The following is a 16,412-nucleotide window of genomic DNA, read 5'->3' on the forward strand; positions in this document are numbered from 1 at the left end:
AAGTGCATACTGTAGGCCTAATGTTATACAAAAATATTTTCTGAGTTGAAACGTTTTAGTGAAGAAAAATCATAATTATCAAACATGTTATCGTTTGAGTTATCGTGCGGGATTTATATAAAGGTTCAGAAAGTAATCATTTTTATGATGTTTATCTATAGAAGTAAGGGTAGGATTGTTGAATCGATAGAGACGATCGGGTGTAAAATCTTTTCTGAGGTATAAACTTCCTAATTGTATGAAAATAAATTTTTAAAATGACTGTCGCCGTTTGTTTGAAAAACGGCACACACGGCGTATTTATAAGTCTAACAGCAGGTGTAGGCTATATCGAAAGTCAGACAAAACGGAAACGGTCACTTTGAAAAAAGTAATCGGTTGCGAAACTCTTTTCTCATTAGAGAGATCTACCAGATTATTCAGTACTTCTGGTCTCCTGGTATAAAAATATAGATCTAGCTCTACTAGATATGGTAGAATCTATACTTTTGAGGTATGTCGTCTGCAGATAGGCCTACTAAGTGTGCAGTTTTGGGCAATATTCGCCTCAAAATTTAATTATCCTCAAACCAAATTTTTTAAGTTCCTGATAGATCTATTATTCTAAAAATTGTATTTTATTCGCATTGGTATCTAGATCTTGTTTTTTTTTTGTGGAATTTTCAAAGGGTAACCCTTCACTATCTCCATTGATAGTGCGACTGTTTTTTGAACTTTGCTTTGGGGGAGCGCACTAACATTATGTTACTGACCATTGAACATTTGGGGCGCCTCCCGCCTGATGATAATTTACTACGCCCTTGGCAGAATATTTTGATTGGCTCTTGTAGTGTGAATGACCAATCAAGTTTTACCATCTGTATTATAATCTTTACTGTCTATACCGAGCGTGTGTGTATTTCAATGACTAATTTTCTTTTGTGTTTCTCTCAATTGATTAGGCAGCCTTTTATTTATCAAAACATAAATGGAACTTTATCAAAATGTTTTAATCAAGCAAATATTTCGTTTTGGTTTAGAGAATATAAAAGCCGGAAGTCGCTCCCGGAAGTGTATGACATGGAAGGGAGATAACTGCAATTTACCCGAAATGCCGGTGGAGATAAACGTCAACAACCAAATAACAGTTGTATTCCCATTCAAAATGACAATGAATGTGATTGTTTTAAAGTTTATTCATTACGTCTTAACACTTGCTACTTTTGTGAAACAATTTCTTTTTCGAATTCCTTCGTTGCCATTCAACAAATCGGACAGTTTGGCTGCTCAGGCTGACGCAAGAAAGCTGAAAAAACTTCCACTGCATCTGGGAATGATAATTTTAGAGGATGACATGTCTTACACTGACATAGCAAACTTTATCTTGTGGTCAGCAGCTATGGGAATATCATTTATAAGCATTTATGACACAAATGGTGAGGTTTTAACCTGATCACACACTATCAGGTCGGAGACATCCCCTGGATTGAGAGGCATTCTTTCGATCTAAACATTGTCTCCCGTTCGAAAGACAAAATGTCTTTGGATGGAAAGACTCAAATTAGCTTAACCAATGATAATCATTGAAAGAGTAATTAAAACTCTCTTTTTAGAATGCGCAAATTTATTCCAAATATAGAAAATTATCTTTCTTTTATCAAATTTTCAAAATCCAAATTATTTTGGGAATTTTGTTTAAGCATTATAATGCTTAAGCAAACTTCTATGGCAATGTGTTTCTTGTAAAGTTTACTTGAAATAACAAGTTGTTTCGATGAATAAATAATGCGACTGTAATGAAATGATTGTTTTAATAATGATTTCATGTTTTTTCAACACTTAAGCTAAATACAGTCTTTCGATCGAAAGACATTTTGTCATTCAAGCGAGAGACAGTGTTTAGATCTAGAGAATGTCTCTCAATCCAGGGGAAGTCTCCGACCTGACTATCACTTTTTAGTAAAATTTTTAGTCAAAATAATTCGACGTTCAGATTGTTTTATATTTGTGACTGGCAACTTTGAAAGGACCAAAATAATGGAGGATGAATCACAGTACACAGTTGTGTAAAGTTATTGGTTTTATCGCTTGCACATATTTGCATGTATACACGGTCAACGTTAATCGTGTACAGTACATACATAGGTTTAAATCACCAGAAATTGGTAATTTTGGATATTATTCAATAATTTTTACATAAATCAATGAGGAATTGAATCCCCTTTTGGTACATGTAAGTTTTATTTGAATTTATGGCCAATTCGTGAAATAATCGGCATTTAAACCTATAGCATGTAAAGCGTCGGCAGCGATGAAAATTCCATCGGAAAGTGCTTGAACTATTTTGGTCTTTCAAGTATTTGACATGAGTGGGGATATTGCCCATATGAAAGTGTGAAAGTAAACTTGCATTACCATAAAGCTCAATTCTCAAGCTCGCTATTAGTATTGGTTAGCAATTTTCTATCGTAATTTATTCTAAAAAAAAAAATCTATAAAAATATCTTCGCCATTATCAAATTTGTCACATATCCGATTTTACCTGTTGTTGCAGGCCAGTACTTGAAGAAAGTCACCCACTAACCTATATCATCTAACTGTTGTTTGCTATCACATTCATTTTAAAATCTTATATTAGATTCTTCCCTCTTACAGACAGGAATTAGCGTTATGTACAATATCACTCGCACCTCAAAACAATCTTGAAAATTTCAGGTATTGTAAAAAGGAATGAAAAGACCCTTAGAGAAGAAATTGCAAGACGGAAAAGTTCATACAATGACTCAGAAAATAGTAAAGCAGATATAGAGGTGCATTCCAGTTTAGAAAAATTAACCAGTAAGTACTGAATGATTTCTATTGATGTCCACTTTTTGAGGTTTGTAGCATGTAGTTTTTATGCCCACTAATTGGATGTTGTATAGTAGTTGGACCGTCCATCCATTTGTTTCTGATTGTTAACTGGAGAACTCTTAGACCTACAGGCATCAAACTTAATAGGAAAATTGCCTGTGGTAATTAGAGGATCCCTATTTCTTATGGGGTCAGCAGGTCAAGGTCGTTGACCTCGAGACTGAAAACAGTTTCCGATCAGTAACTTAAGAACGCTTTGGCCTACAGTCGTCAAACTTTACAGGATGATTGCCTGTGGTCAGTAGATGACACCTTTTGATTTTAGGGTCAGTAGGTCAAGGTAACTGTGACCTTGAGACTGAAAATGGTTTAAGATTGATAACTGAATAATGCTTTGGCCCACAGGGTCAAATTTCATAGGACGATTGCCTGTGGCCAGTAGATGACCTCTAATGTTTTTAGGTCAGTAGGTCAAAGTTGCAGTGACCTTGAGACAGAAAACAAATTCTGGTCAATATTTAGAATGCTTTGGCCTACAGGCATCAAACTTCGTCTAATGATTGTTTGTGGTTAGTAGATGACCCTATAGTTTTTGGGGTCAGTAGGTCAAGGTCACAGTGACCTTGAGACTGAAAGTGATCACTGAAAATGCTGTGGCACACAAACCTCTGACTTGGTAAGCAGATGACCAATGTTGCTCCAAGGTCATTAGCAAGGTAATGGTGACCTTGGCCTAAAAATTAGTTTCCATCTATAAAAACACAAGTGTTTGTGTCAAAGCCTGCTTGTCTGTCTGTCGACTTTGGGTTTCCTATTGATAACTGAAGAATGCTTTGGCCTATAGGCGTCAATCTTTTTAGGGTGATTGTCTGTGGTCAGTAGATAACCCCTATAGTTTTTGGGGTCATTTGGTTAAAGGACAAAGGTCATAGTGATCATGGGAGGCCATCATTGGGATCATATATGTTTTACAAACATATTCTATGGTTAAGAAATTTTGTATTATATGTAGGTTGCACTGTGGTCTAGTGGTAACATACTTGACTGTCAGTCCAGCGGTCCGTGGTTCAAATGCTGGTCCAGGCACTGGAAATTTCATAGATACTCTTGCGTGTGTTTCACCTAAGAAGCAAGTACTTGTTCATCTTATGAAACACGCCTTCACGTGTATCAGTGCTATACACCAGGCACATAAAAGAACTAGACTCTTTATTCACAAAGAGCTTAGCTAAGTTAGCCAGACTGGCCTAAATCTAAAAGATTTTTCTCTCACTCTGTTCCTATGGTCAGTTCGCTCAGTGTCTGTGCTAGTAGAGGATGAATTTTGCACCCTAAGTGGCTGCCTTTATCCTTTGAATTTGTTTATCATGAAAAAGGGCAGTATAGAAATCTTGTATAATATGATATAACAATTTGTATATGTTGACTTCAAGCCCTGTTCTGGCCAACCTGTGATGTAGCCACCCAGCTGGCTTGTAGAAGGTATATGGTTCTACCCTGGTTCCTAACTGTGCCTGAAATGAAAGTAATCTTTAGAAGTCGATTTTTTCAAGGACTAACTACATTGAAAAATGCAAAACTAATGAAAAGCAGCCTTTCATTTCATATGTAATTGGTATCAAAGTGGTTTTAATGAGTCTTTTTTTATGATATTTGCTGTCACACATATTTGAAATAAAACTGAGTTTGGAGATTTCCCTGGCCTTGGGCAATAGAGGATAAAACATGTATAAGTAAAATAAATATTAATTGAAGAATATGTCAGCTTCACAAACTTTTATTATTCATAATGCATGTTATAATTAATTGAAATGCTCATGGACTGTTTTGATTTTCAGATAAAAGTTCTTCACAGGTTGATGTGTTTTTACTGTCAGTGAAAGATGGGCGGCAATCTATAGTTAATATGGCAAGACATATATGTCATCAGGTTTCACTTAGACAGTTAAAATCTGTGGAACTATCACCTCATTCTGTAGATAAACTTTTTCAAGGTAAGGAATATACGATTTTAAATTTTTTCCTCTTCAGTAACTAAATGTCTCTGTGGAATTTACTCATAAAAGATTGTAGTATAGTACCTGTAATATCTTTTCATTATTTTGTTTACAACTTTGAATAGTTCACATCTCAGAAGATTTGTTAGCCTTCTCCTCTACTGTTTGTTGGAAAGTTGTCCATTACTTGTAGAATAAAGTTGTGCAATTGTCTTACGTTACTAAAATATAAATTCTGAAAATAGCAGACAAACCAGTGTGAATCAAGGGGTATTTTTGATTGGGTTTAATGCCATTTATAAACAGTATTTTAGTTATAAAATGTTTGTCAGTTTAACTAACCAGTGCTCGTCAATTCTACATCAGTACTGTCTTGTTTTCCATAATTAAATCTCAACATTCCCTCATGGATTAGAAGTGGAGGGCAGATAAAGTTCTAAAGACAAATTTTTTCTGTCAAATAATCATATAGAACATATATTGCACCAGGAGATGAAACATGTGGTCTTAAACTGTACCTGCTAAGCTGTTGGAGTGGTCTTCAACAGTTGTTAGAAATGTGTACAGATATACATTGTGTAGACTCGGGCTGTAATGTTCAAAAGTGGGGTTTCTACCCAAAAGTTGAACTGGATGATATAGTGGATCAGTTCCCAACATGAAGTTAAACTCCAATTTTATGAATTTTTGTAATTGTTACCTCGTATGTCATAAATAGAAACTTGTACCATAAATATGTTGATGTAGTAAGAACAGTTAGTGTTTATAGATCATTATGTCTCCCACCACATAGTGGTGTGGGAGACATATTGATTTACTCCAGTCTGTGTGTCTGTGTGTCACAAAGCTTGTCCGAACTCTAAGTCAAACATTTCTCATCTGATTTTCACCAAACTTAAATAAAATGTGTCTGACAATAAGTCCTGGGCCAAGTTCGATAACTAGCCAAATCGGTCCAGGCGTATTGGAGTTACGGTCCTTGAATTACCAATAATTGGCCTTTTTACTGTTGTCCGCACTCTAAGTCGAACATTTCTCATCCGATCTTCACCAAACTTGAGCAAAATGTGTTTGACCATGAGACCTCGGCAAAGTTTGATTACTAACGAATTACTGAAAAATCGGCCTTTTTACTCTTGTCCACACTCTAAATCGAACATTTCTCATCCGATCTTCACCAAACTTAAACAAAATGTGTTTGACCATAAAACCTCAGCCAAGTTCGATAACAAGCCAAATCCGCCCAGGCACTTTTGAATTATGGCCCTTGAATTACTGATTGGATCCACTTGTCCAGACCATCTAATTGGATCCACTCGTCTAAACCATCTAGAGAAACTAGACATTTTTCTTAGGGGCAGTTGTGGGAGACATGCGCTTTTCTCAAAAGCATCTCTAGTTTTATTATTATTTCAGAAGAGACTGGGTATCCAGACCCTGATTTAGTTGTAAAATTTGGCAGTGCAGAAACTTTAATGGGATTTATGCCATGGCATGCTCGTCTCACTGAAATTCTGTAAGTTAACAGGATATATATCCTGGGTATACGAATTATAGTGAGTTTTAGATTCAGCTGACGAAAGCATTCTATCGAAGGATAAATTTCACTCTGTTTCATTTATACAGAGAATGGGGATGGGGAATTAAGGCATTTTCTTATATAACTATATATATCTACTACCACAAATTTCAACTTTGAATCTAAAGTTCTTTATTGATCTCAGATAGAGGAAGCATTTCTATTTCACTTTGGGTCTAACCAAATATGAAACAGACATAGTAGAAATAAGCAATAAGCAACTAAACTGAAAATAAGCACAGAAAAATTGCGAAGAAAAACCAGTATGACTAGCTGCTTAGCGAAAGTCTTTGATTTTTGTAATCAGGGTGAAATAAAAGGAAGACACTCTGTTTAATAAAATAGTCTTTCTTAAAAAAAAAACTAAGCACATTGAACATAGACAGTTAGAGAAAACTTATAAAGAACTGTTCATGAATGTCAAAACAAGCATTTGCAGTAATAATTTAGATTGCTTTTTTCATGACTATCTGTCATTCTGTGCTTTATAGTTGTTGAACATAAAATTAGATTTAGTGCATTTGCATTATTTAAGCATTCAGAAAAACTCTTACTATAAAATGTCTTTTTTAAATTTCAACATATGTTAATTTTACTTTTTTGCACATCTTTAAAATATGTATCTAAAGAAAATAGAGCTTTTTCTATATAAATGATTTAATAAATCGCTGAAATGGTTTAACCATGTTTCTTCATGTTTTCAGAAGTTTTAAAGTTTTATTCATTATTTATCATCCATTTTCAGATCTTGGCCATCTCATTTCGGTTTAGAATACAAGACATTTAAATCACTGCTAGTCAGCTATGGAAGTACAGAGCAGCGCTTTGGAAAGTGACATTATGTAACTTCACACGAGATAAAAAAACCATGTGATTATATTTAGCAGCTTATCCAAGGCACGTCCCATCAGTAACTGTCCCAGAGCTTATTGTATTACAGTATTTTCTGGAAGTGTTGAGCTACACTTTGGAAAGTGATGTTATTTGGCTATCTATGAGATAAAAAGTCATCTTATTTTAAAGAGCAGCTCATCCTAGTTATGATATAACATGAAATTTTCCAGGGTGCATTACAGTATTTTCCAGAAGCACAAAGCAGCTCTTTTCAAAGTGACATTAAAGTTTACTGCTTGGTAGAGAAGGAAAAGAATCATGTGATTATGTAAAACAGCTTATCCAAGGCATAATCTAACAGCAAACTTTTTAGGGTGCAAGTTAGTACAGTATTTTCCTCTGCACCTTAATGTGTTCCTGCCATGAGTTTGGACTGGTTTTGTCCATGTCAGTATATGCTTGAACGTTCCATGAAGTATATGTGTCATCACATTTTGAGTTCTCAGTATAATTCGTTTTAGATAGACTGCAGTCTTTATACTATGTTACTAATAGAATGTTCTTAGCGGTGGTTGCTTGAATTCTCGTTTTGGACATGCAGAAATCAATTTAGTTTTAATAATGAGTCCCTGTGAAATACAGTGGGTATCATCTCATTAAAGAAAACACCTAACATGAAACACTACAACACTGAACAGTCCTTAATGCTTGAAGACATTTTAATAACCGAGTAGATGTTTGATTAAAACACATGCATCAGATGTTTCGTTTATACAACTTCCAGTCTGTTTAAGATTTCTAGAAGTCTAAAATCAATTTCGTCTTTTTGTAACTTTATCATCAGAAGCCTATGCTGTTTTCAAAGGTCAGTTTTCGAACTGTCTGTATGAATTTTATTTCTGACTGGAAAATCAGCTGTATGAACATTCTCAGACTTTGTGATTTAGTACATGTTTTTAGCTGAACCAAAATTTAGCCGCAAGTTGTTTCGGAGCGTTGTATTTTTGTAACATTTTAGATAGCATTTACAGTGGGTAAAAAAACAAAACGACAGTATTCAGGGAATTGAAACTTAACCATAACAACTTTGACAATTTCTGTTGGATAAATTATTGACATTGAATAATCAGATTTCTCGTATCTTATTTTGACAACCAGTGCGCGTAATAACTGTATGCGCATGGATGCAGGATGCATATCTGAACCAGCCAGTGGACATGTTTGTTGTTGTAATAATGTGTTCTTGATTTAACTTGCTGAAAAGAGACTGCATTAAGACAGGCCAGTATATTTCCATTAGACTGTTCACAAGGCAACCATGAGAAGTGTTCTCATGCTATTATCAAACATCATTGTATCGGATTATTCTTGAAAAGTAAAACTGTTCTTGGAGATGTGTCCGATAGTGCAGCGTTGCCATTGGTCAATTCTAAATTTCTGCTCTGAAACAATAACGATATTAGAGGTTTTTCATTGGTTACCAAACTTGTTTTATAAGCTTGAACCCGGCTGTTCTTTAATAGTATAACTCCTTGACAGTCTGATGAGATATTCTTGTAAGTTGTTTCTGTATGTTGTATGGGTTGAAGGGTGATATAATGTTACGCATTGAAAACAGACTCCTACACCTTGTGCTTGTAACTTTTCTGTTGTTGCATGTATGGATACATATACATGATTGTATTGTTTACTGACAGTAATGTTATGTGCAATTTTCAAATAAAAATTCAATTTGAAACATATACAACAAACTTCATAATATGTTTTCAGTACGACTAACACAGTAATTTTGGTTGGAGTAATTTATACATGTAAGGTCTAGCCGTAGTGATGCATGGGCATTTTTAAAGATTTTTATTTATTTTATGTACACATAGACTAGATTTTATATACATGAATACACAAACCTGTGAACAAAAGGTGCTAAGTTGCAGTAAAAAATGTGAAAGCTGATGTTAATCCATTTGGTCATGTATTGAGAGTAAGAAATTTCAGTCGGCCAAAAAAAATTGTTGTGAAACATGATACAGTTGATGCTGCTTGTTGTGTACTATTTATGACTTGCACCTACACAGTATGTCTCAAATAAGATACTGGTAATACAGTTACTCACTTCAGCATTGTTGACTGGAACACTGGCAATTCATGTTGTCCCAAATTTGCTCAAAATGCTGTATAACTCAAGCATTTTACTTATCCCCTTGCAATCTCCAGCAATCAGTGTTTACTGTAATTGTAAAAGAATGAATACTTCATTTATTTTGAAGTTTGTATGTAACGTAGAAGCTGCTTTTGTAATATACGTATTGTTTAAGAGTTTTGTATGTTGATATTGTTTGACTGAATGCTGCTGAATCTGATAATATATTTTTCTCGAAAGTCCATTGCTTCATAAATTCCATAGCTGCATCTCAAAAATTCTTATCTAAATAGCAAGTTAGTCTCCTTTCAGTGAAATATTTACTTAGGTCATAAGATGTTTATATACACAAGTCTTCCATTAGATTTTAGTTGACACTATGAAATCATAAGAGATTTTTTTGTTACTGTTAGATGATAAATCAACTGATTATACACCTGTAGTTTGTAGTTTATACACTTTTTACAGTGAAGGTTTACACTTTTATATACATTCTAGTGACTAATAAGATGTTTTCCTGAAACAATCAGTAATTGGAAAAACGAACAAACATGACAAATACTAACATTCAGTGGATTCTAGATTACTGTATTAGGATGTGTTGCTGTACATGTTTGGTAACCTTTAGCCTGCTGGCGGCAATTGTATCTGCCTTATCATGGTCTGCACTGTTCGCTATTCAGTGAACAACCCTTCCAAAAATAAATGGTATTGTCCAGACTGAATGATGGACCAGTCCATTTAAGAAATTTAGCAGGCTAAGGGTTAACAACAAACAAAAGTTATCATGTAATTTCAGAAAAATTAGACGTACTGTTCATATGAACCTCTGAATTTTGGATATTGTTCTTTAATTATAAAAAAAAAGGTGGTGGGTACCTTTTATTGGATTGACCTTATCCTGTTTTACGTATTGTCTGATTTAAGATAGAAATAATTGTTGTACATGTTGTTCGATTTTTAGGGGGTGTGGGCAAGTAACATTTCAAGTGGAATATTTTTTAGGATTGATGAAAATACGAGTTTTTAGTAAAATATAGAAATATGAAATTGTTAATTTTTCCCTGTTTTGAAATGAATCAACTTAAGTGTATTTATTTTTTATGGTATTTTTAAGCATTTTTAAGTTTATTGTTACTATTAACAGTGCTAATGTTATGTTTATTTCTTGTTAGTTATATATCCATGGCCACATACTGTTTATTAATGTGATCCTGACAAAAATATATTGAGTCAGTATGAGTGGAGGAGGGAGCATTAGGTGAAAGGGAATTGTCACTTACAAACGAAGTATTTGATTTGTTTTATCTACCACTTATAAGTCGGAAGGGACGTATTATGTTAAGACCCCGATGTCTGTCTGTTAGCAATTTTGTGTCTGCTCTATAACTCCTGAACCCCTTCAAGGATAACATGACACAAATGTTCACCATATTGAAACTTGTAGAGCAAATGTTTTCGATGGCTTGCTTCAAGGTCAAGGTCACACTTAGGGGTCAAAGATCATATGACTTTGTTTTCTGTCTGCTCTGTAACTATTGAATTTCTTGCAGGATTTTAAACAAACTTGACACAAATGTTCACCACATGAAAGAATTACTTTCTCAGTGTTACCAGTCCGGCTGAATTACACTAACATGTAAGCAGGTATTCAATGTGCATTATTCTAATATTGGTGAAAAATCGGTCATTTTAAGAGCTGATTACAGGCCCTAGTTGTTTTATTGCTCACAAATTAAAAGATACTGCAGTTAGATTATTTGGCCAAGTCTCATCTCATCGATAAATGTTAGAGCAGAAATACACATCAATTTCTTTAAAGACTGATATTTCAGTGCCTGTACGAGTGTGGATGTAGTAAATCCCTAATTATAAGTTTATGCTCAAACATCCTGAATTTTCCTATGCATAAATATGCAAGGTTTTGGATAATTTTGATGCCATGGACACTTACTAATGCTACATGTTACAGGTTTAGATTTCATTCTTACACAGGCATTCATATACATTGTATATGAATGCCTGTGTAAGAATGAAATCTAAACCTCTGTATAGAAACATTTATGTGTGCCACCATTTTCTTTCGTCAATAGGTACAAGAGTATTTGATATTAATGACACTTATACTCATCAGTCCCTCTTGAATCAAACACATTATATTTTTATACAAACAGTAAGAATGTAGGTGTGTCTAAACTTCACAGGAGAAAGAATTCTATGTGTTTTATATGTTACACAGACCAGATGTTAACAATATCAAATTTATAAAAATTTACTGAACTAAAATTTCACTGTTATATGTTAGATAGCTGTAAATTTATTTTCTTTACCTTTTGGACCAATGGTAATATTACTTTCATACTTATTTTGTCATCAATGTTGTATGGAAAATGTACATGAAAGAGAGAAATTAAAACAAAGCTAGGGGAATATATAATATATATTCACCTAGCTTTGTTTTAACTATATATATACATGTATGTGAAACTATTGTTACGCTATGGTTTAGTCCGTCTCGCAATTTAATGAAATGGTGACCATTTTGGTTCAAGCTGTTTGTCTGAAATACATAATTGCATTATTTGTTAAGGAGACATTAGAGAGTAAAACAAGTATGTGTTATTTAATATAAATGTTAAAATTGTAAATAACCATGATGTATAACAGATTCAGAGATCTAGTATGTATATGAAATACGTTAAATAAACATAAAACTTCATTTTTCTTTATTTATATCTAACTTAGGAAAGACATACTGACATTGTCACGTCTGCCTGTCTTACAAGTTTATACATATTTACTCATAACAAAAACTTAGGTAGTCTGCATGTTTTATAAACAGAAGTAATTGCGTAATGTCATTTATCTGGATAATGTAGCATAAAGCTTGGACTGGCCTGGAAAATCATTACAAATTAATGGCAACCCATGAGAAAATTTATTATGACAGCTACCTTACTATCTCAAGATTAGATATCGTATCAAAATGTTCTACATGTTAAACAAATGGCTGCAACATACCAAAGACGTAAACAATGGTACAACTAGCTTCCTCGCTTGGTGCTCAGCAATAAGAGGGTAGTGCTAGGACTGGTCAGCCCGGTGTCGGTATGTGACTGGGTGGGATATTCCAGTGACGCAGCACTATAAAGTTGGATATTGTGCTCACTGCTACAAGCAGACATCGTCGTTTATGTGAAACACACACACAAAACAAGCACACAGACCTGTACATTTTATTTCACCATATTATAGACCGTGTTTAATTACGACTGAGTTTCATTAAAACCTACGTTGTTGAAAAATTTCTATTCGTGAAAATGTTATCAAAGTTGTTACCAGAGAATCTGATGCCCATTATGACAAGGCAGTCTGAAAGACAGTAAATCCCCCATCACTGTTATGGATAATGAAAGGGTAAACCTTTGACCTTGAGCTGTGACCTTGACCTTGAGCTGACATGGCCGACTCATGAATTCTGCAAATCGTCTTGGATGAGGTGATCATTTGACCCAAGTTTCATGAAAGTCCTTCAAGGGGTTTAGGAGATACATAACTCAAACCTTTGACCTCTAGTTGTGACCTTAACCTCGAGTTAACATGGCCGACTCATGAGTTCTTGATGAGTTGACCATCTGACCAAAGTTTGATGAAAATCCTTCAAGGGGTTTAGGAGATACAGAGTGGACACAAACTGGAAGGCTCAAACCTTTGACCCCAAGTTGTGACCTTGACCTTGAGCTGGCATGGCTGACTTATAAATTCTGAACATCGTCTTAACGAGGTGATCATTTGACCCAAGTTTTATGAAATTCCTTCAAGGGGTTTAGAAGATACATAATGGAAGGCTAAAACCTTTGACCTTGAGCCGACAAGTCTGAATCATATGTTCTGCACATCATCTTGATGAGGTGATCATTTGACATGTTTCATGAAAATCCTTCAAGGGGATAGGAGATATGGAGCGGACACGAAGTGTTACGGACAGACGGACGGAGACCATTCCTATAGCGGCGGGGGATCAAAAACTTGTGCATGTTTTTGAAGTCAGTCTGGAAAAAAAATCAAGCATACGGGCCTATATTTTTTATTTGCATAATTTTCTAAGTATATTCTAAAGTTCTAAAAATTGGAGTTAAATCAAAATCTACATTCAAACATGCAAAATGGCCTTAAAGGTTTATTAGTATATCAGATTTTGTTTAGTCTTTAAAGTGATCACTGCAATGTCTGGGGTACAAGGTTTTAATACTGATATTGGGAGATCAGTCCAAGAATTCAGCTTTTTCATTGGTCCATTTGAAGTCTTAGCTCAAAATCAACCAATCAGTTGCTGGAGTTTTCAGACTACCCGGTAGTCTCCAAGAATTGTTTCATTGTTGGGTTAACATCATACTAATACAATTATTCAACATAAAGTGACTTTCCAGGTTTTGATGGTGGATGAAGACCCCACATGTCCATCCAGGCAATATTTCAGGCAGGAGTCGATACCAGAGTAGAACAACCATTCTTCAGTGAAACCAGACGGAGCAAAATTCTACTTCCCAAGCAAATTTCAAGTGGTGAGAGACACGTGCTTCAGTCAATGACCTTAACCTTTCAGCTCACGGAGGCCTCCAGTTTTATATTCTCCGACGAACTTTCTGTGAGAAAACTTCTGTTTATTGACTTTTAGCATACTGCAAAACACCGATCACTCATGGTTCCAAGGGAATGCACTTAATGTTACAGTTACCTATGTGTTTCACATGGTCCAAAGATAGGAAATAAACTTTTGTCTGAAAAACAGTCTGCCATTATATTTTTATCACTGAATTTAGATTTCTTTTTAGCTATTTTGGTACAGAGTACGTATATGGTTAGTTTCCACTTCAGTGATGACATTTAAGTCATTGTTACAGGAAAGACTGATGCTATTATTATTATTATTATACCAGATTTATATAGCGCCCTTTTCATGATCAATTTCACGTTCAAAGGCGCTTTACATAGTTCAAATGCAGCCACACAGGGCGCATAATTCATCCTCTACTAGTACAGACACAGAGCGATCTGACCAGAGGGACAGAGTGAGACAAAGCCCCCACGACAGAGAGATCAGAAATCAGATACAGGCTTGTCCGGCTAACTTAGCCTAGCTCGTTGCGAATAGACAGCCTGGTTCTTTAACGTGCCCAGTGTATAGCACTGATACACGCAAGGATTGATATAATTGCTCTGAATCTTACATACTTGTAAGTTAATGTCCAGTTCCTTTTTAGCTCACCTGAGCAATGCTCAGGTGAGTTTTTATTAATCGCTCGATGTCCGGCGTCTGTCTGTCAACATTTAGCTTGTGTATGCGATAGAGGCTGTATTTTTCAATTAATCTTCATGAATATTGGTCAGAATGATAACCTTGATGAAATCTAGGCCGAGTTCGAAAATGGGTCATCTCGGGTCAAAAACTAGGTCACTAGGTCAAATCAAAGAAAAACCTTATGTTTGCGATAGAGGCTGTATTTTTCAATTGATCTTTATGAATACTGGTCAGAATGATTGCCTTGATGAAATCTAGGCCGAGTTCGAAAATGGGTCATCTCGGGTCAAAAACTAGGTCACTAGGTCAATTCAAAGAAAAACCTTGTGTATGCGATAGAGGCGATATTTTCCAATTAATCTTCATGAATATTGGTCAGAATGATAACCTTGATGAAATCTAGGCCGAGTTCGAAAATGGGTCATCTCGGGTCAAAAACTAGGTCACTAGGTCAAATCAAAGAAAAACCTTGTGTATGCGATAGAGGCTGTATTTTTCAATTCTTCTGCATGAATATTGGTCAGAATGATTGCCTTGATGAAATCTAGGCCGAGTTAGAAAATGGGTCATCTCGGGTCAGAATCTAGGTCACTAGGTCAAATCAAAGAAAAACCTTGTGTATGTGATAGAGGGGGTAGTTTTCAATTGATCTTCATGAATTTTGGTCAGACTGATAACCTTGATGATATCTAGGCCGAGTTCGAAAATGGGTCATCTGGGGTCAAAAACTAGGTCAAATCAAAGAAAAACCTTGTGTATGCAATAGAGGCTGTATTTTTCAACTGATCTTCATGAAATTTAGCCAGAATGATTACCTTGATAAAATCTAGGCCGAGTTCGAAAATGGATCATCTGGGGTCAAAAACTAGGTCACTAGGTCAAATCGAAGAAAAACATTGTGTATGTGATAGAGACTGTTTTTTTCAATTGATTTTTATGAAATTTGGTCAGGATGATTGCCTTAATGAAATCTAGGTCGAATTTGAATATAGGTCATCTGAGGTCAAACACTAGGTCACTTGGTCAAATCAAAGAAAAAACTTGTGTATGTGATAGAGGCTGTATTTTTCAATTGATCTTCATGAATTTTGGTCAGAATGACTGCCTTGATAAAATGTAGGTCGAGTTTGAACATGGGTCATCTAGGGTCAAAAACTAGGTCATATCTAAGAAAATGCTTGTTTTATCGCAAGAGACCAATTTTTTGGTCCAATCTTAATGAAAATTGGTCAGAATATTTGTTTCAATGAAATCACTAGGTCAAACATGTTTTACACTGTTATGGAGTGTTTCTTAGGTGAGCGGCCTAGGGCCATCTTGGCCCTCTTGTTTAAATAGAGTCAAAAATCGTAATGAATGTCTTTGCACTTAAAATGTTACTATTTTGAATCAAGACAAGGGTTATTTACTGATAAAATTATGTACAGATACAATGGAAGAAAAGGTCATAATGTGATTACACATAACATCTGTCATAACTTCTTAAGACCAGGTTTAGTAATATACATGTACTTTTATCTTATCTTAACAGGTGGTAAGCTACACAGTCATTGACACAAAGATGTTGTTAAAAATTCAATCACTTTTTGCACCAAGGTGACGACTTATGGATTCATCAATTTGTTTGTATTCAAATTCATTTACAGTCATCACAAGATGCATAAGTGCCACTCCTTCAGAAGAACATTAGCGACTTTAGTTGGAGTAAAGAATAAAATACAAAAGATG

The 16,412-nt window shown here is 35.0% G+C and overlaps 1 protein-coding gene across 1 annotated transcript; it reads left to right on the forward strand.

Moving 5' to 3' along the window:
• The first annotated feature begins 1,038 nt into the window (after positions 1-1,038).
• On the forward strand, positions 1,039-12,101 carry LOC123552531 (dehydrodolichyl diphosphate synthase complex subunit nus1-like). The gene is made up of 5 exons (XM_045342252.2): positions 1,039-1,415; positions 2,695-2,817; positions 4,671-4,826; positions 6,246-6,345; positions 7,154-12,101. The coding sequence occupies exons 1-5, from the start codon at positions 1,055-1,057 to the stop codon at positions 7,242-7,244; spliced, it is 831 nt and encodes a 276-aa protein (XP_045198187.1). The 5' UTR covers positions 1,039-1,054; the 3' UTR covers positions 7,245-12,101.
• The last annotated feature ends 4,311 nt before the right edge of the window (positions 12,102-16,412 follow it).

Source organism: Mercenaria mercenaria, chromosome 4 (assembly GCF_021730395.1).
Source record: "Mercenaria mercenaria strain notata chromosome 4, MADL_Memer_1, whole genome shotgun sequence".
In the NCBI taxonomy this organism is placed as follows: Eukaryota; Metazoa; Mollusca; class Bivalvia; order Venerida; family Veneridae; genus Mercenaria; species Mercenaria mercenaria.

Coding starts and splice junctions, on each gene's coding strand:
- LOC123552531 (XM_045342252.2), top strand. CDS start 1,055: ATGACATGGAAGGGAGATAACTGCAATTTACCCGAAATGCCGGTGGAG. Junction 2,818..4,670: donor CAGTTTAGAAAAATTAACCA/GTAAGTACTGAA, acceptor TTTGATTTTCAG/ATAAAAGTTCTTCACAGGTT. Junction 6,346..7,153: donor GCTCGTCTCACTGAAATTCT/GTAAGTTAACAG, acceptor ATCCATTTTCAG/ATCTTGGCCATCTCATTTCG.